Here is a 26,489-nt window from a genome sequence, read left to right as displayed (position 1 = left end):
TTAGTTTTTCCTTGAGAAGTGGATAAAATTGCCCCTGAAATGGGGCACATTTCCACTTTTTTTTTTTTAAATAGACTTTTATTTTAAACTCATGTGTACTTAACAGTTAAATGAGTCCACTATTACTTTCCATAAAGCAAAGTACACAATTAGCATCTAATGGAGTCATTAGGATTTAACAAACACACAAATGGGAACATTACCTAACGTGTTACTTTACACAATTTATGTTTTCTTAACAGATACCCCAAACTTGTTTAATACAGAGAACAAGACTATTAACTGCTGCTCAATAACAACAAATGGAAACCCAACCTAGCATCAACAACATTGTACATATTTGTAAACAGTAAGCAATTCAATCCAAACTAATTATTGTTCTCTCAGAAATAACTGAAACTTGTCACAAGTTAGTAATAATATTTTAACTAAAGGCAATGAGATAAAAAGCTACAAGGGCTAAAAAAACGTAAGCTATAAGCTTATCTTTTTTAAGTTAATATTGTATAATATCCAAAGGTGAATTTAGGTATTTTTGTTAGAAGCCATCTGGTCTAGCATTGGTATTCCATTTTGCCATATTTTCAGAAATTAGTGTCTTAATGGTTAAAAATAGACCTATTATCGATTAGACACAAGAGAATCAGAGTACACACGAGTCTAACATAGTATAAAAATTTCACAATCTCGGAGAATTGGTCCAAGCTAACTATTGTATCTTCAATATACAACTCCAAATTATTTATAATATTTGTAAAAAAATTGAAAAGTATGTCAACTTAGCTTTTAACAAAAAACAACAAAACTTAAAAGATTAAGCTTTCAATCACCTATCCTTTGTAGTGCACAGTATTTCACATTCCTTCTAAACACCAATTGATACACTATATCAAGTTAAAGTATGATCTTTGAGATAATACTGATGTAGTTAAAAACTTCTGAAAATCAATATAATAAAATTACAGTTGGTATGTTTAAACATTAAACATAACTCACCTTTTCTACAAGGTCCACAAACAAGTCTTTCATTTCTTTACTATGATTTAATCCATATGCAATATTGACTATGGTTCTTGACAGGTTCTAGAAAAAACACACTCAGTTACTGGCTGTAACAATGATGATAGTTCAGGCTACAGTACATACACATGTCAAATGCTCACTATCTTTACAGATATTTCATTACTATGATTATAGATTTCAGACAAAATGTAGACAAAATTGATTTCATAAAACTGTAAAGGTATTCATTTAGAAAGCTTTGTCCTGTTTGGAAGTGAAAAGGCTTACTAATTAATAATAATTAGAAAATCTGCCACAATTACTATTAACTTACTTTAAAATTGCAGTCAAGGTCATTATAAATCTTATCAGAAACTTTTCCACTGATAAAAGACATAATCAGTGACTTCTGTTCATCTAATGCATCTTTCTCCACCAGAATCTTCATGTCCCGAAGATCTTGTAAAAACTCCCGATCCATGTCCATCGCTGTTTCTTCATACCTACAATCTACAGCATAAATGTTATAAAAGTTAAGTTATACCCCGAATATCCAATACATATGAAAAAAATGCAGTCACACCTTAAACTTTAAATAAAAGATATTCTTAAAAACTTTATGGTAAAAAACTAACCAAAAAAGAATATGCCAAACAACAACAAACTATGTGAGCCCTAGGAAACATGCAGTGTTAGCAAAAAATCAAATCAAAAACTCCCCATTAACCTGCTCATGGGCAGACTGAAAATTAACAATGTGATCATGTTCAATACTAGAACACCAAGATGATGCATATGTGGCCACAGAGACCACAGTAAGTAGAGTTCAAGTGAAAACTGACATTCATATTTTTATTTACAAAATGCAGTAACAGCTGTACATGACATTCTAGCAATAACTAGAGCTGAGAAATTAGTGGAATTTGCTTATCAGGTTCATAAATTTATTACATTCAATTAACTGATTATCTTCACATAAAACCTGGATATCTGGAATAATCAAAAAAAGTCACAATAGTAAAGTTCTAATTCTCCTATACAGATAACATACTTCTAATAGATACTTACCTCCTCTAATGTAAACAGTCATTCTCATTTAGTGTTGCACTAAATATGCAATTTTTTTTTGCATTACATAAGTCTTGAACTCTGACATATCATACAAATAATTCAAATACATCTCACATATAAATCATCCTGTGATGACCCTCCACAATAAGGGTCACACACTCTTGACACGTGATGCCTTCTAATTCAATTCTACCAGACTATCACTTTGAGTTTTGGCAGAAAATAAAAGCCCTAATTTTTAATGTGGAGGAAGAGAAAAACACTGTCTAACGTTATGGATAAACCTTGGGCCAGAACATGTTTAAAATGGTGCCATCATTGAAAATCATAAGGTCAGCAAAACAATAAAATGTGGCTTATTGTGACCTGAGTGTTACACAGAAAACATGTTGGTGCATAAGTCCCAGATAAAAGAAAACGATGAGTGAAAAAACTGTTACCAATGTGCAGCTTAGTTAGAACAACTTTCTTTTTCCAATACTTACGGAAGCAAGGCGGTCCAAGTCCAATAGAGATTTTATTTGGAAAAGCTCATTTTCACATTGCTCACTCCAAGTCAACTGCCAACTGGCACAGAGCCAAGCCTAGAATACAGGACCATAGTCCATGTATGGAACAGGCACAGCAGTGATAGTGCTAGAGCAGACAGATTTAGCTGCAGTGTCAGCGAGCCCGTTCCCACAAATACCAACATGGCCTAGTATCCAGAAAAACTGGATGGATGTTAAAGAGAAATGGGCCAGTCAGTTTTGAATATCAGCGAGAACAGGGTGAGAACTAACATGAAGTGATTCCAGGGTCAGTATAAATAGTGTATGTGATCCAGGGCAAGAAAAATGACATACAGTTAAGCAGTTAACACAGAAATTGTAAAGGGGATTCTGTGCACAACCACCAAACCACAACAAACCATGGCAGATCCCACAGAGTCACCTGCATTTTGAACCATCTGTATAAATAAGAATGGAAGGATGGTTCGAAAGATGTTCAGCAAATAACAGACAGTATTTCCAATCAGGAGCATCTGCTTTTCTCAGATGACTTAAAGATAGATCACATATGGGGACTATAAGAAGCCATGGTGGGATGGGCTGACCTGTGGATATAGCAATGCTATCTAAGGACAGACCCAATTCATCCAACTGCACCTGGATACGAAGGCCAAAAAGAGCAATGACAGATTATCTGTTCTGGAAAAGCATGGCCCACTGAGGAAGGAAACCACAACCCCAGATGAAATGCTTTGGTAAGGAACGATGTTTCAAAGCATACAGTAAAGACAGTTGCAAATGGTGGAGGTGCAGAGGAGATTCATGAGACCCTGTGTATAAGCTCTAAATTGGGAAAAAGCGGAAAGCCCTAGTGAAGAGCCGAAGTCCTTGATGATGAATGGGGTCCAGCATATTGAAGGCTGAGGTCCTGGCAGAGCTATAAACCAGTGATACATAGTCTAGTTTCAATCGAATAAGAGAAGGATATACCTTTAGCATAGAACATCGATCTGCTCCCCAAGTGGTGGAAGAGAGAACACAGAGGATGTTCAGTGCTCTTATACATTTGACCCATAGCTGCTTGATGTGTGGTATAAAGATCAGTTTAGGGTCAAAGATAAGCCACAAGAACTTTATCTGAGGGACAACCTGTTCGTGGCAAAAGTGCATGCAAACGGTTTTAGAGAGAGAGAAGTTAGAGCCATTTGTTGTGGTCCACTTCAGGAAACGACTGAGGGAATTCTGTAGCTGCTGCTTAATATACCTCATGTTCAACAACTGACACGAGATGTGAAAGTCACCAACATAGAGCCTGTTTGCAACAGTAAAAGGTAGTTGTTCAGTGATGGCATTAATCTTTATACTAAAAAGTGTGATACTCAAAACACAGCCCTGAGGGACTCCAAGTTCTGTAAAAAAGAACAGGAAAGAGATGCATGATATAGATGGTGCAACATTTCATAGTGTACATCATCAGGTCCAAACAATGTACTGCCAGACAGATGAAGGGCCAGTTTGAGTTCCACCAGTGTAAAAGGATTATAGTCATAGAGACAATCAACTCAAAAGGAAAGAGGTGATCACTCTGCCTGAGTCTTGATGGCTAAGAAGGTGGAGGAAGAAGCAGAAGTGCTAGATACCCAACAAAAGTTTTCACCTGGAATATCAGCAATGCTCCAGGTATCAGCTATTTCCTGGCCAGAGAGAGAGATTGAGAGGGGAACAGAATTATATTGTCTACTGACCTTTCAAATCTTGTCCCATATGACTTTGGAACTGGTGGTAGAAAATATGTTGGTTGTGAACTTAGTTTAAGATTCCTTCTGGCTTTGAAGTCTAACTCACTGAACATGTGCACAGGCCTGGTGGAAAGCGATGCGGTTTGAGAGTGTGGGATACCTAAGAAACATATTCCAGGCCCAATTTTGAGCCTTCCTTTTCATGTGGCAGGCAGGATTCCACCACAGATGAGGATATTGTGGAAAACTTGTTGAAGTTTTAGGAATACATTGAGCAGTTGCTTGTATAATACAGTAAGTTACTGCTCTCACACAGCCATCTATTGATGGCTTACAGACAATGGCTGGATCAAGTTCTGCAAGAACAGTGAAAGAGGGCCAGTTTGCTTGATCCAGATTCCAACAGGGCACACAGGTTGGGTGGCATCAACCATGACCAATGTCTATCTCAAAATTATAAGAAAATTACTACTGCCTCATGGATTATTGTCAACCCTCCAAGAAAAATGGGAGAATAGTGAAGGGGTGCATGAAAATAAGTAGAAGAACCAGTACTGAAAAGAAAAAGTTGTGATCAGAGAGCATACTCTCTATGGAGCAACCCCTCCTAACAATATCAGCACTTTCCCAGAAGTCCATTAATGTCCCCCAGGATTAAAAAGGAAAGCCGCAACTGTTCAATGAGAGCATCAAGATCTGATTGATCACAGGTCACTCCAAGTGACAGGTAGAAAGAACAAACATTGATGGTACGATCCAAAGAAACACGGATTGCTACAGCCTCCAAGGGTGTGCTGAGTGACAGTGATCAGCCAACAGTGCCACCTCTCCATGCACTCATCTATCGCACAGCCTGTCATTTCTGTACAAAGAGAACCGCTGAAAGGTGACTGTTTCGGCAGGTTTCAGAAATGTTTCCTGTAAGGAAAGATATACAGGATGGTAAGAAGCAATCAGTGATTTGATGTCATCCAGATTAGAACATAAACCTCGATAGTTCCATTTTCTCAATGTGTCCATTTTAATTTATGTGTAGGTGAACTGGTTGGAGAACCCTTCTGTTTTCAGCCACGTCTTTTTTCTTTATTTTTTTTATTCGAGGGAGGTCTAGTGACCCCCATGGAACCTGATCTGGGTTGATTGGGGAGGCCTTTGTTAAAACTAGGACATTGGTCAGCACCATAATGACATCTGTGTGAGTGGAGATATGCCTCACTGTAGAAACTCCTTGGGTGGAGAAACCAGCGAGAATCTCAGACTCGGTGATATTCTTCAAATCCTTCTCAAAAATAACTCCTTGTGACAATTTAAAATAGCATGGGGAAGAACCTCAATGGGTATATCCACAATTACCTTTGAATGCAAAAGAAGTTCACCGTGGTGAGATGTGGATGTTTCCACCAATATGTCACCAGATCGAAGCTTCTTTACTGACTTTGGAGAGCCAGCAAGTCCCTCTAGTCTCTTCTGAATGAAAAAGGAAGACATTTGCCCTAAAGATTTGTATGAAAGAGAATGTAGTATAAGAAAATGAGGTACAACAGGTGTTACAGATGTTGAAGATTGCTGCTCAGAATCTTCAAGACGTGGTTGTTTACCTATGAACTGTTTTTCCTTATTTTATTTAAGTTTTTATTTGAAGAATTCATAATAAAAAGTGGAATATTTTAGTGCCCACTGACCCAACCCACCCACCATGGAGCCCTATGAGGGGATGCACTTCAATGCCAAACAAGGACACTGCAGCAACACTGGAGTTTCGAAAGCAGTATACCAAAACACCAGCATCAGATACAATGTTCACCACACCTGTTGAGAGCATCCAAAACTGGTACTTGGTTGACCCTAGCCCAAGTGGACCAGCCGACTGACCCAAGGAGGCCACCCTAAAGCTGCCTGTCTACAGGAATCCAAGGCCAAATTGGTGTATTAGGGTTGGACCCCTCAACCACCAGGATCCTCTCCTCTCCTTCACAGGTCACTATGCACAGCAAATATGTGGGTGGATGTTTAGATCCCAGAGGAGGCAAATTGAAAGAACAGAACCTTCCCTGGGAGGTCTGCTCACCATGTACAGGAATCCACACCAAGGAGAGATTAGAGGGAATCTCATACTCCCAATCTACGAATGGGACACATGAGAGCAGTGTAAGAAAATGATTGACTAATCTGTGTATTTGGCATCTGGATAATTGGTACTATAAAGATGTCTCTGTAATGTAAACTATTTCACTCAAAAACCAATCTAACAGGAACTGACCCTAGTGTAATAACACTCTCAGCATAATAAACTTGATAGATAGTATAAGAGGAAGAACCATACTAATCTGCTAGCACCTTAATCCTGACTCATAACACAGATGGAGTAACAAGAATATAATTTTTGTTGAAACAAAAACACCTCTAATACAAGTGTGAGAACTTATGTTAATTGGTTCAGCTCTGAATCCAAAATGCAAAATCTGAGAACTGACATCCACATGGGTGTAGGATGAGGGATCTCAATCAAAGAGGTTAACAGGAATTTTGACAGCTCACTATAAAGCTACCACATCCCCTCGAATAACTCTTTACAAGGATGGAGCATTAGATTGAAGGGCATCTACACCAGAAGAACACCACCACCCTACACTCATCTGAATGATCTTTTCATTATGCATATAGTTTATCATTATCATATTCAGGATGATGACTCCATGGTTCACTACCACCACCAGCTTCAAACTGGAAAGTGGAAAGGACTCCCATACTCCACTAAAAGCAAAGGGGATGGAGAGAAATGTAATGGAGTGGCTGGAGGAATGACAACACCATAGACAGTGCATCAGGGGTCCATAAAAACTATTTTGAAAAGCAAACCATGCCTGATTTATTCAATCTAAGATATGGCAAGGATGGAGAGCTATTCATTTCTGCTTTACCCATGAAGCAAATATATCACAAGGACAAACCTACAAGCAATCTTGTGAAACATTTTACCTCAACAGCTAGTCTCTTATGGTCACGAAAATTAGAATCAATCAGTCAGCATGGCTTGATAGTGTGGATTTGACTATGAAAAGCATAGCCCTGATCAGGTACCACTCACCACAGTAAAAAAGAAGAAAAGGGTAAAGCCCTTAAAAAGTACACACACACACAAAGTAATTTACCCACTCACAGTCTCACTGAATTAGAAGAATGACTACAAACAGAAGACAACAACCCAAAGGTGAAGATACCACAATCCAATGTAGATGAAGATATATGAACATACATGGATAGTACACATTGCACAACAGAAGAATTTCATTCAAGGAATGATTGAGATGAGAAGCCAGGGAAAAGGTAAGCCAATCAAATTAAGCTGAACCCAAATAGTCAAAATGGAAGGACAAAGATCACAAACAGAGGATTTACATCAAGTAATGAATATGTAGGAATAGGCACCACAGAAAGAGGCCATGCTGACAAAATAACAATGAGACTCATGGACAGGAGATAGTAATATATCTAGATCTGACTGAGGATAAAGGTGGGAAATGGAAGGAAGGGAAATTGTGAGGAGGAGGAATTACCCATTCCCAAGCCTGAGAAGTTTTGGGAAAAACGACTGATTTGGATAAAGAAAAATATATGTGGCATGATATAGAGTACATGAAATATCAATGACAAATATATCCAAGTGACAATATCCACCAGCTAGGAGAAAAAGGAAGGAAGTCTTAAAGGATAAATGAAAAATTGAGCACAAGGACAGTGGTTCAAATGGAGGCAAACTGAGGCAGTGAAGAACCACAGTAGCATCCCAATCCCAAAGGGCAGCATGCCAATATAGATGACTAATCTGAAATGAATGTAATGAAAGGAAAAAGGTAGAAGAGGTGAAAGTTTTATGGTCAGAAAAAATGAACTGTGAAATAATGCAGCCCAATAACCTGGGGATCAAGAAGACAGAAGACCCTTGATTAGAGAGCCAAGTGATGACATCCCTAATATCATGAGAAGTAGGTCTAGCACGTGAAAATCCCTGACTCAATAACCAATGGAAGAAAATGTTCCATTTCCATTGATAAACATTTTCAGAGGATATTTGAAGGGAATAAGATAAAGAAGTGATGCACCAGGATAAACCAGATGTAAAGATGGAGGTTATGAAGAATGAAATAAATGATCCACAAAGGAAGAAAGGGTAGTTTGCCATTGCACCAACTCCACACAAGATTCCAAAGTCTTAGGAATATTACTAAAAATATATCACCAAAAAAAAAGGGCCACATGTACATCTCAGAGATAATAAGACAGTAAATGAACATAGAATAAAGCTGTATCCCTTCCCAGGAGATCCCAACAACAGAACACTGTGCATATAAGGCTAGGGTAGAAGATGACAAACATGCCAATGAGAAGGTAATCAGTGAGAAGTAATTCCTCAGGAAACCCTCAGGATATCTATGGATCAACTAAGAAAGGAGGTAGAGAGTAGACAAGTATTGTAGGAGGGTCAACAGGGTAAGACAAAGGTGGGAAAATTGAACATGGAATAAATAAACAGAATGATCTAGGTCTGCTAACCACACAAACAAAACTGATTCTAAATGTTGGTAATCAAGAAACAGACATTCAGCCTGAATGCAGGCCAAGACAAACTGATACAAACCCTATGAAGGGCAAGGAATGCTGGCACCCTCAACCATCAGAGAAACAAGATGCTTAGCATGAACCCTTATTTTCCAGGGAAAGGTGGGAGGAACCAAACAATGAGAAGAGAATTATCATGTAACAAAGAAGGATGGGGATATATGAATGTTTAGTTTCCTGTTTTTTGTGTGTGTGTGTTTTAGTACCATATTCAGAACTTATTAATAAAGCTTTAATTCCTTACATACTCTTACATGCAGTTGGAGGTTGGTGTTAAATTTCACTTAGCACTGGGTTTTCTGTTGACATGTTATTTAGCATGTATTATCAAACATTGGCATTCATTTCTTCTTGTTTGTAATAATAGATTATAGGCTTCTTTAAAGCTAAAGCTTCACTTTTAATTATTCAACTGTTAAAGAAAACAACTTCAAAAGATGCTGGATTAAAAAGCAGATAAATAACAAAAGGGAAAATATTTGTCAGAAGATGAAGAATTTAACTATTCAGGGATAAAAAAAAAAAAAATTCAATTTGCTTAATGATCTTGTATATTGCAAAACCTGTAACACTAATGAACTTCAAAGTTGTTTTAAAAAAAAAGTACCGAGGTTTATAAAGATCCTTACAAATTTCTTATTAGTTGAGCATTTTAATTTCAATAGTTAGTTAACTGACTCATCCATGATTGCAGCACAACCAAGCACTGCTAAAGAAGACATTTTTAATTGTTTTACTGGCATATAATGCTCCAATGATATGCTATATTCAACAGAATATTCAGAATAAGCCCACACTGGTTACCACTGATTGACACTCATGAACAAATCATCGACATCTCAGGACACAAAATGTTTTTAGATCTTAGGCTATGTCCACAACTACATGCCCATAAAGTATTCTGAATATCATGTTGCTGAGACACGGCCATAGCCAAGAAACATAAATGAAACCAAACTTGTGCATTCCTGCCACTTCCAAAGGAGCAGTGCTTATAGTAAATACTGTATACTTGGAAAACACGCTGAACATTCTTTTCGACTTATGGTAGTATGAATATTCACAATTTTTTTCACAAAATATGGTCAAAATGAATAGAATATAAAAGAGTAAGTTTACATTTGAAGAAAAATTTGACGATTTTGTTAAGTATCACTAACTGTGCACTAAAAAAAAACTTACCGCTAATAACTAAAAGGTGTTTGAAGACAAGTTTTTCTAAAACATTCAAGGGTTTTCCCTGGGCCAGATAATATTTCTCCAATAAATGGAAGGTGTTTAAGGATTGAATATATGAGCTACTTGCTACTATTTTTGTAAGTCCTTGAATAATGGGCAGGTACCAGATGATTGGAAGTTAGCTGATGTCATCCCTCTTTCCAAGAGGGTGATAAAAATTGTTCAAGTAATTATAGGCCCATTAGTCTTACATTAATTGTCAGAAGAGCATTGGAAAGTATAATAAAAGATACTTTGGAAAGCCATTTAAAAACAAGTTTAGAATTTTATTGGATAGTTACAAATCTTTTCACAATCTTTGAAAAGGTTACTGCTTATATAGATGAAAGTTGTGGATTTGGTGCATCTGAATTTTCAGAAAGCAACTGACAAAGTGCCACATAAAAAGCTGATAAACATCTCTACAGACATAGGGGGTATGTTAGCACACTAGATAGAATAGTGGCTGAATGAAAGAAAGTAGAGGATTGTAGCAAATGGATTTCAGTCAAACTGGGTTAATGTTACAAGCAGGGCTCAGTCTTAGAACCTTTGCTCTTTTTAATTTACCTCAATTACCTAAATGAAAGAATCTATATTAAAATAATAATTCCATCTGTGGTTTATCCATGTAACTACTTCATAGGGTGTAGATGGATCCTCACCAAAATTAGTATTCCATGCAGGACACATACAAATGTCAAGGTTTGCATTTTCAGTTTTGCTGCTTTTATGGACGTGTTTGCTATTTTTACAAATACATATAAGCAAAGCAACTTTATACATCCTAAGATAACCTTTCATTAATCATGAATTTACATAAATTTTGTCCAGAGGAAGGGTACTCTACTTACTGATCAATAAATTACTTAAATATGCAGATATTACAGTCTTTGGTATTGCTAGTTGTGGAGATGGTGTTGATTTACAAGATGATTCAGAACACTTTGTGAGTTGGGTAAATAAACTGTAAATGGATTTTAAATATAATAAGTGCAAGACAATGCAGGTGGATTACCATAATTTGAATAAGTATAATCTGGATGGGAATAACCTTAACAGTGTCATGAAAGAAAGGGATCTTGGTGTAATGGTTAATCAATCTCTGCAGCCATCCAAGCAGTGTGCTGTTAATAGTGGTAGGACAAATAGGATTTTAAGCTGTATCTACAAATACACTGAATAAAAAAGTCTACAGAGGTTATAATTTCATTGTATAGGTCACTGGTCAGGCCACATTTGGAGTATTATATTCTGTTTCTGGCTCATTATCTTATAAAGGACATTGAACTGTTGTAAAGGGTTGCCTTCAAATGTTATAGATGTAATAAATTTAAGTAATTTCAAGAGAAAGCTTGATAAGTGTATGGAAGAAAAGATTTGGCTTTAATTTTTTTAAATATACTTATTACGAAATATAGTTTAGTGTAGAGGATGGAAAGCCAAGATGAACCAACAGGTCCCAAGATGTCCCAAACACATTAAGTTCTTAAAAAGGAGAAAAATTATTATTCAAATAAACACACAGATAATATTACGATGTGCCTATTCAGAGTTTACTTTCACTCATACCTTTATAAAATATGGTTCTGTGGAAAGGCTTGGTACTTCACTTGTTTTACTATACCTGGGATAGGACAAGCCCAGTTGATCATCATTTCATTAGCACAATATAGGAAGTCATCAATAGTCAAGTACATCAGCTTCTTCTTCCCAGTTTCAAACCTGTTGTTGGTTATATACACAACAGCTGCATACTTTCTATAAAAAAAAAAAGAAGATTGAAAAAGCATTATTAGTGGTTGGGACTGGATATTTAACTTTTGTTAGGATATTTTTACTATACAAACATTGGTTTTACCAACTGTTTTTTAGCTGACATTTCAGATTAACTGTAGGTAAATTACACAGTGGTAATTTTGTAAGGATATTTTTATTATACAAACACCGATCTTACCAACTGTTTCTTAGCTAGCATTTCAAATTAACCATAGGAAAGTTACATGTTTATCATACCCAAAACCCCACTTCCTAAACATTTGAATTATATACAAAAGTACCTCACCTGCAGTGACAGGAAAAGTTTAAGATAAGCTATCAATTTAAATTACTTCAAGGACTTTAAAATGGTTAATTGTATTGCATTCCTGGTTTCACTCAGAGCTAAAACTCTGATATATATGAAAAGTAAATGTTGAACATTTCAGTCATGCTAAGAGACACTAAACAATAACATGCAGTAAATTTAGATCTTTATTCTAGTTGCATTACATTCTGAAATGTGAATAATAGTATAATTGATTCTCAACAATTTAGTGTAGAATATTCTGCTTGCAAAACAGATTTGACATCAACATTATTTATGTCTGTTCTCCCATCAATTCAAAAGCAAATGTTGAGGTATACCTGTGTGCACAGGTTTTTAAAGGCATTGCAGAAGTGGCCATTGTAAATAGAAGAATGAACACTCAGACATCACTCTTCAGAATAAAATGACAAATTACAAAAAGCTACATGTATTCTATCTTGATCCCCTTCATAGTAGTAAAAAACTGTGATCATTCTTCTTTAAGTTTCACTAAGCATTATTCATATACAAATGGATACTAAGGTAGCAATGAGACAATTGAATGCTATGACATGATATTTTATTCTCAGTGTAAGACTTGTAGTTGAAATGTTGAGAATAAAAACCACATAGTATTTACAGTTTCATTGCTCCTTTAAGTTTCACTAATCCTAGTATATACCATATGCAATGTAAATATTAGTGTTCACACAGCATGGAACTAGCTATTCCATATTTCACCGATTTCAATATATATACTTATATATATATATATACAATATAATGTGAAGGATTTAAACATGCTTTTAGGTATACAGTTACATGCAAGAACAATCTCAATAACAAAATTCAACATTTTCAAACATTATTTTCAAACCTAAAAAGCAATCAAAATACAAATTCCTGAAATCTTACTTGGCCAGTTTTTCAGGTAAATGAAACTGTGCTTGGATGTTCTGTACCAAAAATCCAGTTGTTTCCTCTACAGCTTTGTAAACACGCTTCACATTGTCAAACTATGAAGAGCAAAATATAGAGTTTTTATATAAATATTCTTAACTAAAGATAAGCAAGTCCTGAAATTATTTATATGTACGCTTGTTTTGGTAGTTCAAAATTTTCTAATTTTGCTTAAAATAATTATACTAAATATACAACTTAACATTCGAATGAGCATTAGTATGTATAAATATTGTAATGTACTAGTAAATTTAACTAGTTTCTCTAAGTACTTAACTGTGACACAATATAATGTTTCATAAGCAGTTATTATATGTATCATGTAAACTGACTGATTAATCAAAATTATGAGTAAATCAATTACTGTCATGAGAATAAACAAAAACTTAAAAGTGTTTCTACGTATTACTAAACAATTTTGATTAATCACAATAATTAATTTATTAAAATTACAATTATACCAATTAATGGCATGAAAATAATACAATAATCAAAATCAGTATTTCCTATTACCATTTTTTGATTATTCAAACTGTGCAAGTAAAAATCAAAATATAGCTATTAAGTTTGTTATTAAGCACAGAGCTATATACTAGACGTGTTTTGCTCACTGCAAGTAACAAAACCGAATTCTAACACTAGCTATTTTATTTTTTAACTTCACATTTGTTGAGCTTAAGTCCAGGTTATTTTACAGGGTTGTAACTTGTGATTTGAAGGTCTTTGATTCAATTTACAATGCCATCAAACTTGGCATAACAAAGAAAGAGCAAGCCAAGATATTAAGATCATCCTCCCCTATAACTAGTTTTGAGCTGTTGACTAGAGGGAAGGCAACTGACTGGAAGCACAGACAACCACTTCTTAGAGAACTTGAGTGTTAAAGAAACTGTTTAGTTTGCTAAAAGGAGAAATAAAACACAGCCTGTTACTTCAAACAATATACTTAATTTTATTTAAGTAAATGTTTCATCTTTATGGTTCTATCAAGGAAAAAAAAGGCACTTATCAACTGATGGGTCAGGTTTTATTCCTCCTTTTAACAATGAAAAGAGCTCTCTAGTTAGCACTAAAAATTTTAAACTTGCATAAAGTGTGAGTTTACTGGTTTTTTATCTGCTGTTATGTTTCTAATTTACAATTGCATAACTATATTCCTTAATGTTCTGTAAGCAGGTACAGGTCTATGGGAAGGATCCATGAGATCAGGACTAGGGCTGTGACGATTACACGATTAAACGGTTACGATTTGGTTACTGCTCTCAACCGGTTACGGAGTTCCTAACCAGTTAATCTAAGATGTTTTTCCGAGAAAAATAAATGGGAGAAACAATACGATTATCAACATGTGGGTGTAAATATTCCATTATTTGACCTTGACATTGGTATGTTTGCCTATCGCAATTTTACGAACTGCTTGCCTTTTTGTTTGGTTGAATTTTTTGTTGTTGTTGTTGAAAGCCTTTAATGTTTTTGTTAACGTTCAGTGCAGCCTTCATGCGCAAATTCCTAGGGCTGTGACGATTACACGATTAACCGGTTAAGGTTCAATTACGAGGCAAAGATTAACCAGTTACAAAAGTCCGTAATTGTCACAGCCCTAATCAGGACCCTCATCCCATTGTTTTTCAAAAAAGAAAACAACATAAGATTGGTCTATTAATTACCATATATTTTTTTTTTTAGATTTTCTGAAATCAACAATGTATCTATACTTCAGAAACATGTTTACATCAAATTTTAGAGTATTTAGGACACAACTCTTGTAGCAAATACGTATTACAGAATTTATTGTTCATTGTTTGGAAATTAGAATTCTGATATGAAAAATGCTTTCTGTGTTGTTAATGCCTAAAATAAATGAAAATGTATGTGGTATGACTATCAGTAATGGCTCAAACACTTTTGACAACAGATAATCCTGCTTAAGAACACTATAACAAAAGTTTAAGAATAGACTTTTATTTTTCCATATATAATTATAAATAAGTATTACTATTTAATTTTAATTAAAATGTTTGAAACAATTATTTCTAACTGTTTTTATTTTCATATCAATCATGTTATCAGGAATACGGACACAAACTTTGAAATTGCTAATTTTACATCAACTCTTTGCATCCAGACCAGGTCTGTACTATGCAAAAACTACACTGACAAACACCACACCAACATTATTTATGAAATACAATGTGATAACTGCCATGACTTCTATATTGGAGAAACAAGTAGAAAATTGGAAACCAGATTCAAAGAACACAAAAATTCACCTTCACACGTTTTCGAACACTGCAAATCCACTAAGCACAACATAACCATAGAAAACACCCAAATATTAAATAAAGAAATAAACATAAACAAATGCAAAATTAAAGAAGCCTTACTTATACAACAATTCAAGCCCAAAAAAAACCAATACAAAGGAACACCTTTATATCTATATTAATAAATATAATCAAACATTTAAGCATGCCCTCTACATTCCTACACTCAATTACACAACCCCCTTCAAACATGTGATCAGCTATCGGTCAGTTACCTCTTTGTTTCTTTGTGAACCTGACGATGACCGAAGTAGGTCGAAACGTTGTTTGCTTCTTTACACAAAAGTTTTTTCAAACCAAACCAGCCGTTTTTACATACATAGAACACTATTTTGTCTTTATGACACAAATTAAGAAATATTTATAAACTAACTTTATGTTTCTTTCATGGAAATGTATACAATGACAGTATAATCTCTAGAAATGAAATGGCTAATTATTTTTGTAGTTAAAAAGGTACATGTTATACCTGTCTACGACAACTTTTAATGTCCACTCCTGTCTTTTCACTGACGTCATCTAAGTCTTTTCTGTTACGCGAAGACAATTTCTTACCAAGGAACTCTCTGATTACTGCAGTGTCAAATTCATAATACCTGAAAAGTTTTAAATGAATTACAACTTACATCTTAAACACTTTACTATAAAACTTATATCCAAATAATCATTAATAATAATTTCATTTAATTATATATTTTTGCACATAAAAAATGCTTTAGAAACCACAGTCATGCATGCCACATGTGATATTGGTTGGTATTTATATGATACACCTGTGTGTTTACCAGTTCTAAAGAAACAAACATTAAAACATGGGAGTTCATTCTTATGACAAGTTGATTTACAAGTTACACAATGATTTGTAGGATTTGATGTAAAGAATTTTGCCTCACATCCTATAAATTATTTGCATTCTACTGTCATATGGAGTCTTCAGGTATCTCTTCCATTTGTTCTTCCAAGCAATACTGAAAAGCTGTGGTTAACCAAAACTAGTTTACTGCAGAGGGAATAGCAAATCAAAAGAAAATTTCACAATTTATATCAGCAATCACTGCCTGGCAATTATCTGAAGTTTGAGGTTACTGTTGAACAGTACATTATTCCATTTGTTGCACTTAATGAAGTGAATTTACTTTGTAATTGCCTTGGGTGGTACTTAAGAGGATGTTAATACAAAAATAAAAAGAATGTGCAGCAAGTAAACACTGTAGAATAATGCTGAAATGTCAGATGTTGCACGAGCAAAAAATATAACTGAAACCAATATTATCCAAAGTTTCATCACCAAGTTTTGATTTTCAGTGTAATGCAGTTATTTTGAAGATTAAATGACTCATTATGACAAAAGCTGTTATTAACCAATGAAACTGAAAAAAAATTATGGTTGTGATTATTAACCCTATCTATACATGTAGTTAGATATTGGAGGGCATGTCATCATGTTTGTGGACTTGCATTCAAAATTTTATTGAACTACTATTTTACAAATTTATGTCAATAAACTTAATATCATATTGTAGCTTTTAGCTCAAATTAAAGTATTACACACAAGTTAATTTATTATTTTGAAAGTAAATAAAAAAATGCTAAATATCGAATTTTGTGTGTCACACTGATACATCATCTTCTGGGTTTGGTCAGATTACATTTGTTGATGCTGAAAATACAACATCTATTGTTTCATGCAAATTATAAACTCACATTTCTTATGTTGGCAAGTTGAATATAAAATATTTCCTACCTTTCCTATTTGCTATTCCATAATATTTATCAAATCTGCCATATTAGTTCCTCTTACCACTTCTTTTGAAAAGACTTGTTTATCTATTCCTGCTTTTTCATACCCAAGTTCATAACCAACCAAAAGCTCTAAATTTCCTCTACATAATTCTGTTAGTCTTTCTAAGTTACTTAAGATAAAAAAAGCTCTTACACTGTTGGAGAGTTTGAAGTGTTTTGATCAATACTATTTATTCTCTGAACAGAAGTTAGATTCTTCTACACCCACATACAACATAGTAAGGAAGCCTGGTAAAGCACAATAGATTTATGTGGTAACAGTATAGTAATTAAATATTTGGTTTTCAAAAATGCATATATAAAGTCTAGAAAAATTAAGTTTTTCTACACTGATATGTGAACTTAGACAAGGCTTCTGCCAAGGATTAGCAAGTATGACTCAAAAGTACAAAAAAGAACTTATAAACATTAAAAGTAATGGAGATCACTGTTTTACGAATTTCTTCATATAGGTGTTTCTGTTTTATGAAAAATAAAGAAATTTAATTATTTATTTGCAAATAGTAACAATACACACATATGTACATGTAATTGTACGATAACCAAATCTCCAGAAAATTAGAAACTATGCATTTATCGATTACTGCATAAGCATGGTAAAATAAGAAACAGGATATTCATAAGCACTTTCACACCTGTATTATCACCAAATACCAACCATCTAAGTTTGTTGAATCAGATACATCATTCTGTGTAGTACTTTACACAAGTCTTGTTGCAACTATCATACTGTGTAAACAAACCAATAAATCCTACCTCACTGTGTTTTCAGAGCTTATCAACCAACATTAAACTATTTAAGTTTATTGAATTGGCCCAGACTTTCTACAAAGCCACAGAACAAGCATTTTAAAATACTTTAAACAATTATCATTGTAACCATTATACTAGCAACAAGATGATAAACCCTACCCCACTGTTTTTTTAAAGCAGGGAAGGTTCTGGGGAATTGTGCCAAAAATGCTTGTTTCATACTTACAGTGTCAAAGTACAGTAATACCTAAACAGGAAAGGTGAATCAATGCTTTATATTTGGCAGGTTTCTACTTCCCCCATTAACAATAGAATAAACAGAGGAAATAGGTATAAAAAAGATTAAAAGAAACTCTCAGGAGATTTACTTTGGAAAATATCATTGTCCATCTGAAAAGGACAGAGTACTACTCATTTTTGTTCTTCTAGTTTCTAAGCCATCAACTAGAAGTAAAATAACTACAGTGTGAAATGCATAAACTCTGACCACAAGTACTTAGAAATTTGTGATCCACACTAACAATATTTTATTTTCCATTTGCAACCATTATTTTTATCATACTTTTATTACTTACCTGCAAGCCAGAGAATAAGTATAATGTTAAGTAAAGAAAATACAGTGAAAATAATAATACATGATTGAGGTTTTCATTTGTTTTCAGTATTTATTATTATTAAAATAATTAAAATGTAAAAAATAGAAACTATTAGCTAAAACAACAAAAGAAAAATAATAAAAATCTTCATGGTGTATATGCAACAGCAATTTATGCATTACACTATTTAATATAGTAATGTATGCATTACACTGTGATATAGTAGTGCAAGCTGCATGTGCATCATGTAAGTTTCAACTTGTGTTGGAATATTTTCAGTCAGACAAGGTTCAAAGGTCAATAAATTTGAAATTACTTTGCACATTGAACAGTCAACATTCTGAAAAAAAAATTCATGAGAAAATCTTTCATAAAGAAACTTTTAATGTTTAATCTTAAAAAAGAAACTGATATTTTGTGTATGAAAGCCTTGTAATACTTACTAGTAAGCTGCAAAATCTTGTAAAGATACACATGCATTATTAGGAATTATAAAATAATTACTTTCATATATACTTTCTTGGCTACCAACTGGATGGATCCCACCTAGCCCATATTGGCAGGGTGAAACTTCACAACAAATTAATTCAGCTTACACACTAATTCGGAATAAAATAAATCCAACAATAATAAAATACTTCTCAAGTTGAAAACTTCCCCATAAAATAAAGTTCAGACTATCAAGTGCAATTATATGTCCCAGATGTACATTATGTATAAAACAGATGTATACTTTTACATTTTTAGTTATTAAATCCTCTTGATAAAGACAGGTAGAACACATTACAGACACTGTCTTTAACAACAACAGTGGATTATACCTATTATGTTTTCCAAGATCATCTGTCTTCAACTTACAATTTCAAACAATACGACTTCCTAACAATTGGTACAAAAGATTATTTTAAAAACTGATGCATAAATAATAAATATTGCAATATAAACAATTAATATAATTTTCTGTTGTTTTTTTATAATTTGATAAATGGTTTAATTTTCTTACTACTTTAATTATTCTGTAATTACTTGTGCATTCTGTTGGATAAAAAAAATAAATCACATTCTGTCAAATTGAGCGTTAAAAATTTTAATGATGAAACAAAAATACAGCTATTATTTTGTACAAAGTAGCATATTATATCATTATCTCCACATGGTATCAAGACTTGACTTTGAGTTGCTTTCTGGTATAAACAAACATTATATTGTAATAATACTGGTATTCCTAAGAGTCTTTGTTTTGGAGAACTGTGCTAACAAAATTTACTCTGACAAATTCTCAATATTTTTTTTAATAATTTACATACATCTCTACTGTGACAATATTTTCAGAAAAACTGTCATGAATACACACTCAAAGTACAGATGTTTAATGATTAGTAATTAATTATCACCTCATTTTGTGTTCTAATCATCCCCTAATTAATTTCCATTGAGTTAAATGGTTGTTTTAAGAAATAGCTGTTCAAATACTTTTTCACCAATCCTTCTTTATCTTATAACAATCTTTCTAAAGACACCAAAGTATTATGAAAACAAAAATATACCACAATTATATTTCAAGTAACTTCAACAGTTAATAAACCCTTCAATACAAGTAAATAATATTTCAAATTATTTAAGTAAGAATCTGAAAGACAAAAACATCTATTTTACCTTTTGTATTGTTCAAATTATTTTTCAACTTGACTTTTTCAACTTAAACTAAAAGTAATTTCCTGAAAGCCACTAAAATATCTCTTTCCTTATTTAAATGTAGTGTAAGCAGACTCCAGTAAATTTATAGTAAGCTTTCAAAACAATCTTGTCACCAAACCAATTGGATGAATTATTATGGACACACTAATCATGTCCATGGACCAACAGAACAAAATAATCCAGCTGCCTCTTCATAAGTCCAAATGTCAAACAAAAGTTCCTTTAGTTCTTGCCTCTCTATTCACATGTTCTTAATTACTATTTGCCCATAGGAAAACTTATTGAAAGAATTAATGGGTGCCCTCTGTCTTTAAAAATGATAAATAAAAAACATAATAGTAAATGTCTGCACACTGAGTAATTCAGATACACACACAAAAATGTAAAAGAAACAAAAATATACAAAGTAAATTGCACATTCAGTATTTCATTCTTGCTGTCTTATTATATTGAGCAAATCAATTTAAAACAGTTGTTTGCAATGGAGAAAGTCAGAATACATCAGCATTCACACATCCATTATCACAGAAAAACTTGATCTCTTTCCTTCCCTCTCACGAATCCTTACAATTAACACTGCATATTATGTTCACAAGTCTTTTATTATCTCCTCTAGCTAATTTCTCTTCCATTTATTTCACTTCACTTTTAACAATTCTTTTCCATAACAGTGCAGCATCACACAGAATATGTTTTTTTTCAAAATAGCAGTAATGACACACAATTTTATAGGCTCCAAAACACTTTTATTGTTAGTAATATTATGAAAAACACAGTAATTATTCTTACTTTTCAACAAGCATCTTCTGAGTTGGAGGAGCCATCTGAAAATTCCATTGTTCTGTAAGACGAGATGGATAATGAAGCCATCGTTCCAACATTTGAAAGGTACGATAATGGTCAGTGACATCACTGATTAGAAGGTCAGGAGGAAGACCAGATTGTTTCAATACACCATGGTTCTGAAGAACTGCTGCAGCTTCTTCAGCTAATAGCATGATAACAATAATTTAATTCATGAGGTCTGAAGATACATTTGTGTTACACAGCCAAGATAAATAAGCTTACACATTTAGTTACATAACTATTAAATATAAATTTATTTTCATTTGAACTGCATGGTATAACAATAGGGTATTTCTAGAATAGTTTTATAATATTCTCTTAAATCAACTGAATGTTAAAGATTTTTTTACACCTAAAGTAAACTATTCCACACAGTGACTGGGTATGGGCCATTTAAGTAATTACCTATGAATAGCTACTACCTTGATTACTGTCATGTAATTTAATCCTACTAATCAAAATTACAATTAAATCAATCAAATAAAATAAATGTTGATTATTTCAACAATAAATTAATCTAAATTCCACTTATGTCAACTGTCACAAAAACAATCAAAATTAGTGTTTCCAGTAATTGCTATTTTTTATTATACCAACAATCAATCAAATTTTTGATTAAGTAGATTGCCGCATAAAATAATAAACTAATCAAAATTGATGTGACTAATTATTATTGTTTTCAATTATTGAGCAATCATTGAATCAAAGTCATGATAAATAAAATTATGTGAGAGGAAAAACTTCAATAAAAGGTAAAAACAAATAAGTTGACACATTTAAATGAAAACATTTTAAAGTTTGTTTGAGGCAGATGCTCTTCCTAAGTCAGTAAAGACCAAGTTGCAATGTACCTAAACCCAGAGCTTAATTCCACTGTCACACAGACTTTGCTGACATTTTGACATTCACAACTGAATGTTTACAGATCTATGGATTTGTCAAACAAACTTTTTTTCCACAAAATTGAACACAAAAGGTTAAATTCCCAAATGAAATGTACATTTAAAAATTGGATTTAACACCACATATTATCACACTTATTTGTAAATTATTAATAAAGTATTACATGCTATATTTTTCATGTTTTAATTTAGATATTTGCTAGATGATTGATGAAAGTTTAGGTTGGTTGGTCGTCGTTTACTGGTGAAAATCAACTTGACAATTTGCTCCACACAACTGGTGAAAAAACTAAAAATAAAAGTAAAATTATTGAAGCACATAAAAAGGAATCGTGTTGAAACAAAACAAAGTCCAATTTTTTAATTGAAAACTTTGAGTTAAAAAGGCCAATGGCCCTTAAAAATTTAAAAACACAACTGAGGTGGACATTGTCACCATCACCAATTACACTGTCCAACATCAAGGGTGAACTCATGGTAGAAATATGTTTAAAATGATGCCACTGCTCTTAATCGTAATGACAGCATAAAACATGGGCTATTGTGACCTGAGTGTCACTCAGACCACACATTGGTGCATCAGTCCCAGATAATAGAAAACAATGAGTTAAAAAACTGTGATAAATGTGTAGCCTAGCTAGGACAATTTCCTCCTTTTGATACTTAAAGAAGCAAGACAAAGTCCCAATAGAAGGTTTGATTTGGAAAAGCTTATCATATTGCTCACATCCAGTTGACTGCTATCTGGCACAGAGCCTAGTCTTGAATATAGAACAGTAGTACTTGTATGAAGCAGGCATGGTGGTGATAGTACTGGAGCAGACAGGCCTAGCTGTGATGTCAGAGAGCTTATTCCCATGAATACCAATGTGACCAAGTATCCAGAAGAACTGGATAGAAGTAGATGATAGAGAGAAATGGGCCACTGGGTTTTGAATATGGACAAGAACAGGGTGAGAACTAATGTGAAATGATTCCAAGGCCAATATAGAGCTAAGCAAATCAATATAAGTAATGAAATTCAAGCACTGCTTAGCTTCTATATGCTCCAGGGCAAGACAAATGTCATATAATTCAGCAGTGAACACAGAAACTGTAGAGAGCATTCTGTGTGCAACCACCAAACCCCAACAAACAATGACAGAGCCAACAGAGTCAGCTGATTTCAAACCATCCGTATACATGGGAATGGAAGGATGATTCGAAAGATGTTCAGCAAATAGAAGATGGTACTTTCAATCAGGAGTATCTACCTTCCTTAGATGACTCTAAAAAAGGTCACACTTGGGGATGACAACAAGGCACAGTGGGATGAGGAGTCAACCAATGGATACAGCAACACTATCCAAAGAAACCCAATCTAGTCAGATGTGCACAGATACAAAGACCAAAAGGAATAATAGCAGACTGTCTGTTCTGAAAAAGCATGGCCTACTGAGGAAGGAAGACACAACTTCAGGTGGGATGCTGTGGTAAGAATCAAAGTTTTGAAGTATAGGGAAAAGAAAGTTGCAAACAGTGAAACGAGGTTGTGTGATTCAAATAATCAAACAAGATGAGCATTAACCATCCTTTCTAAGATCTTACAGAGGCAGTTCATCAAAAGGTAGGTCAATAACATGGTACCAAGCATCAGTAAAAGCATTCTCCTGCCAGATCCAGTTAAAACAACCAGGAGAATAGCAAGATAAGCAGGAGAAAGATGGTGCAGCATCTCATAGTGTATATCATCAGTTCTGACCAGTATACTGCCAGACCAATTGAGAACAAGCTTGAAATCTACCAGTGTAAAGGGGGGATTATATTCATAAAGACAATCAGCTCAAAAGAAGAAGTGCTAGATACCTGACAAAAGCTTTCGGTAAGAGTATGGGCAACGCTCTTAGCATCAGCAACTTCCTGGCCACTGGAGAGCAAGATCAAAAGGGGGTAGAAGTATATTACCCATTGACCTTCTGAATCTTATCCCATATGACTTTGGAACTGGTGATAAAAGAATTGTTAGTTGTGAACTTAATCCAAGATTCCTCCTGGCTTTGACACCTTACCTGCCACGCATGTGCACTTTCCTGCTGGAAAGTGATGCAGTATGAAAGTGAAGGATACCTGTTAAAGGTATCTCATGTCTGTTTTTAAGCCTTTCATGGCATGTAGCAAACACAATTCCAACATGGATGAGGATACTATGAAAAATGTGTCAAGGTTTTAGAAACAGACTGAGCAGCTTCTTGGACAATACAGTCAGTTACTGATGCTACACAGTCATCTATTGATGGCATACAAATGACAGAAAGACCAAGATCTGAGAGAGCAGTGAAAGAAGGCCACTTGGCCTCATCCAGCTTCCACCATGGCATGCGAGTCAGATGGCATCAATCATGGCTTGTCTCCTTCAATATGATAGAAAAATGATCACTGTCAACCCCCCAAGAGAAATCAGAGAAAAGTGAATGGGAGCAGATAGAGAAATCAATAGCAGTAAAAGACTGACTAGGTGCATGAAAATAATTACAAGAACCAGTACTGAAGAGAGATAGGTTGTAATCCAGGAGCATATACTCTATGGGAAGACTCTTCCCATCAATATCAACACCACCTCAGAGGGGATTATGTCAATTAATGTCCCCCAGGATTAAAAGGGGAGACAGAAACTGTTCAGTGAGAGTATCAATGTCTGACTGATCATAGATCTCCTCAGGAGACAGGCAAAGAGAACAAACAGTAATGGTACAATCCAACAAAACATGGATGACTACAGCCTCCAAGGGTGTATCAAGTGGCAGAGATAGAACAGGCACATTCTGGTCAACCAGCAGCGCGCCACACTTCCATGCATTCGTCCATCACACAACCTGTTATTACAGTATGAAGAAAACTGCCAAAAGGTGACTATAATGGCAGGTATCAAAAACATTTCTTGTAAGGAAAGACACACAGGATGATAAAAATCAATCAGCACTTTGATGCCACGTATATTAGAACGTAAACCTCGACAATTCCACTGTATCAATGTGCCCATTTTTATTCACATGGAGGAGAATTAGGCAGAGAGTCCTTCTGTTTTTTACCACGTCTTTACTCTTTATTCTCTTTACCAGAAAGAGCTCTATTGACCTCCATGGATCCTGCCCTGAGTTGAGTGGGCAAGTCTCTGTCGGTAGATGAAGATTCCAGTGACTGAGAGCATAAACAAATAATTGTTCTGCATCTCTGGGTTCAATAAGAAGATAGACTGAGGAAATGCCAGAAGCCAGAGCCAGAGGAAGTAGATCTGGGGTGTCACTGGAAGGAATTATGGGGATAGAGATAGGTTTTGATGTTGACTAGTCAACTCACTTAACCATGGAGAGCAAAAGCTGCTTCACATGGTTTGAAACCAACTCTGTTGGAGACACAAAGTGATCTGTCTGCATTCCCACTATAACAGTGGAATGGAGTCCAGCAGCATACTTCCAAGATGGAGCGGTTGGTAGTAATTTTTAAGCTTCAGGGTTAGAAATGTTATGAACCATTTTCAAATGCTCTACCTCTTTTTCTCTACCCATCTACAGCAAGAATGAAAGTAACTGGGTTAGAGCCACTATAATTAACAGAATGAGAGTCCATTTCACACTCGTAAGCATCATGGTCCTTGTCACCGCAGCAAGCACACATTAAGTAACTATGACAATGTCTTTGAGTGACCAAACTACATTGGAAATTTATAGGCAGGTAAGGAATATATGGCTGCACCTTGCAATTTAGATAACCCATCTTGATGGTGGCAGGTGGATGTAGTGATGCAAACGTCAAGACTAGGACACTGGTCATCATCATAATTCCATCTTTGCAAGTGGAGATACACTTCACTGCAGAAACTCCTTGGGTGGAGAAACCAGCGAGTAACTCTGACTCGGGGATGTTCTTCAAATTCCTCTCAACAATAACTCCTTATGACAAATTCATAGTAGCATGGGGAGTAATCTCAATAGGTATATCCCCAATGGCCTTTGAATGCAAGAGGAGTTCACTGTGTTTTGGAGTAGATGTTTCCACCAAGATTTCCCCAGAATGAAGCATTTTGATTGACTTAAGAGAGCCAGCAAGACCTTCTAATCTTTACTGAACAAAAAAAGGGGAAATATTTGCTCTAAAGATTTGTCTGATAAAGAATGTAATATCAGAAAATAAGGTACAGGTGTTGAAAAAGTTGAAGATTGCTGCTCAGAATATTCAAGACATGGTCATTTACCTATGGACTATTTTTATCACTATTTTATTTAACTTTTTATTTGGGGGATCCTTAATAAAGAAAGAAAGTTTCAGTGTCCACTAACCCCACCCACCAAAGAAACCTTTGAGGGTACACACTATACTGCTAAACAAGGACATGGCAGCAACCACCAGTGTTTTGTGAGT

The 26,489-nt window shown here is 34.5% G+C and overlaps 1 protein-coding gene across 1 annotated transcript in view; it reads right to left on the bottom strand.

Moving 5' to 3' along the window:
* Positions 1-26,489, bottom strand: part of Fibp (acidic fibroblast growth factor intracellular-binding protein) — a 41,589-nt gene that overhangs the window by 13,524 nt on the left and 1,576 nt on the right. Inside the window, exons 2-7 of the mRNA XM_076462593.1 lie at positions 21,133-21,331; positions 15,963-16,089; positions 13,125-13,225; positions 11,769-11,902; positions 1,337-1,512; positions 997-1,083 (exon numbers count right to left, since the gene is read on the bottom strand). Coding sequence (XP_076318708.1) covers positions 997-1,083; positions 1,337-1,512; positions 11,769-11,902; positions 13,125-13,225; positions 15,963-16,089; positions 21,133-21,331 — 824 coding nt within the window. The remainder of the gene's footprint in view (positions 1-996; positions 1,084-1,336; positions 1,513-11,768; positions 11,903-13,124; positions 13,226-15,962; positions 16,090-21,132; positions 21,332-26,489) is intronic.

The sequence above is a fragment of the Tachypleus tridentatus genome, chromosome 10 (genome assembly GCF_004210375.1).
Source record: "Tachypleus tridentatus isolate NWPU-2018 chromosome 10, ASM421037v1, whole genome shotgun sequence".
Classification (NCBI taxonomy): Eukaryota; Metazoa; Arthropoda; class Merostomata; order Xiphosura; family Limulidae; genus Tachypleus; species Tachypleus tridentatus.
Note: the sequence above shows the minus strand (reverse complement) of the source record. Positions and strands in the feature narration are given on the sequence as shown.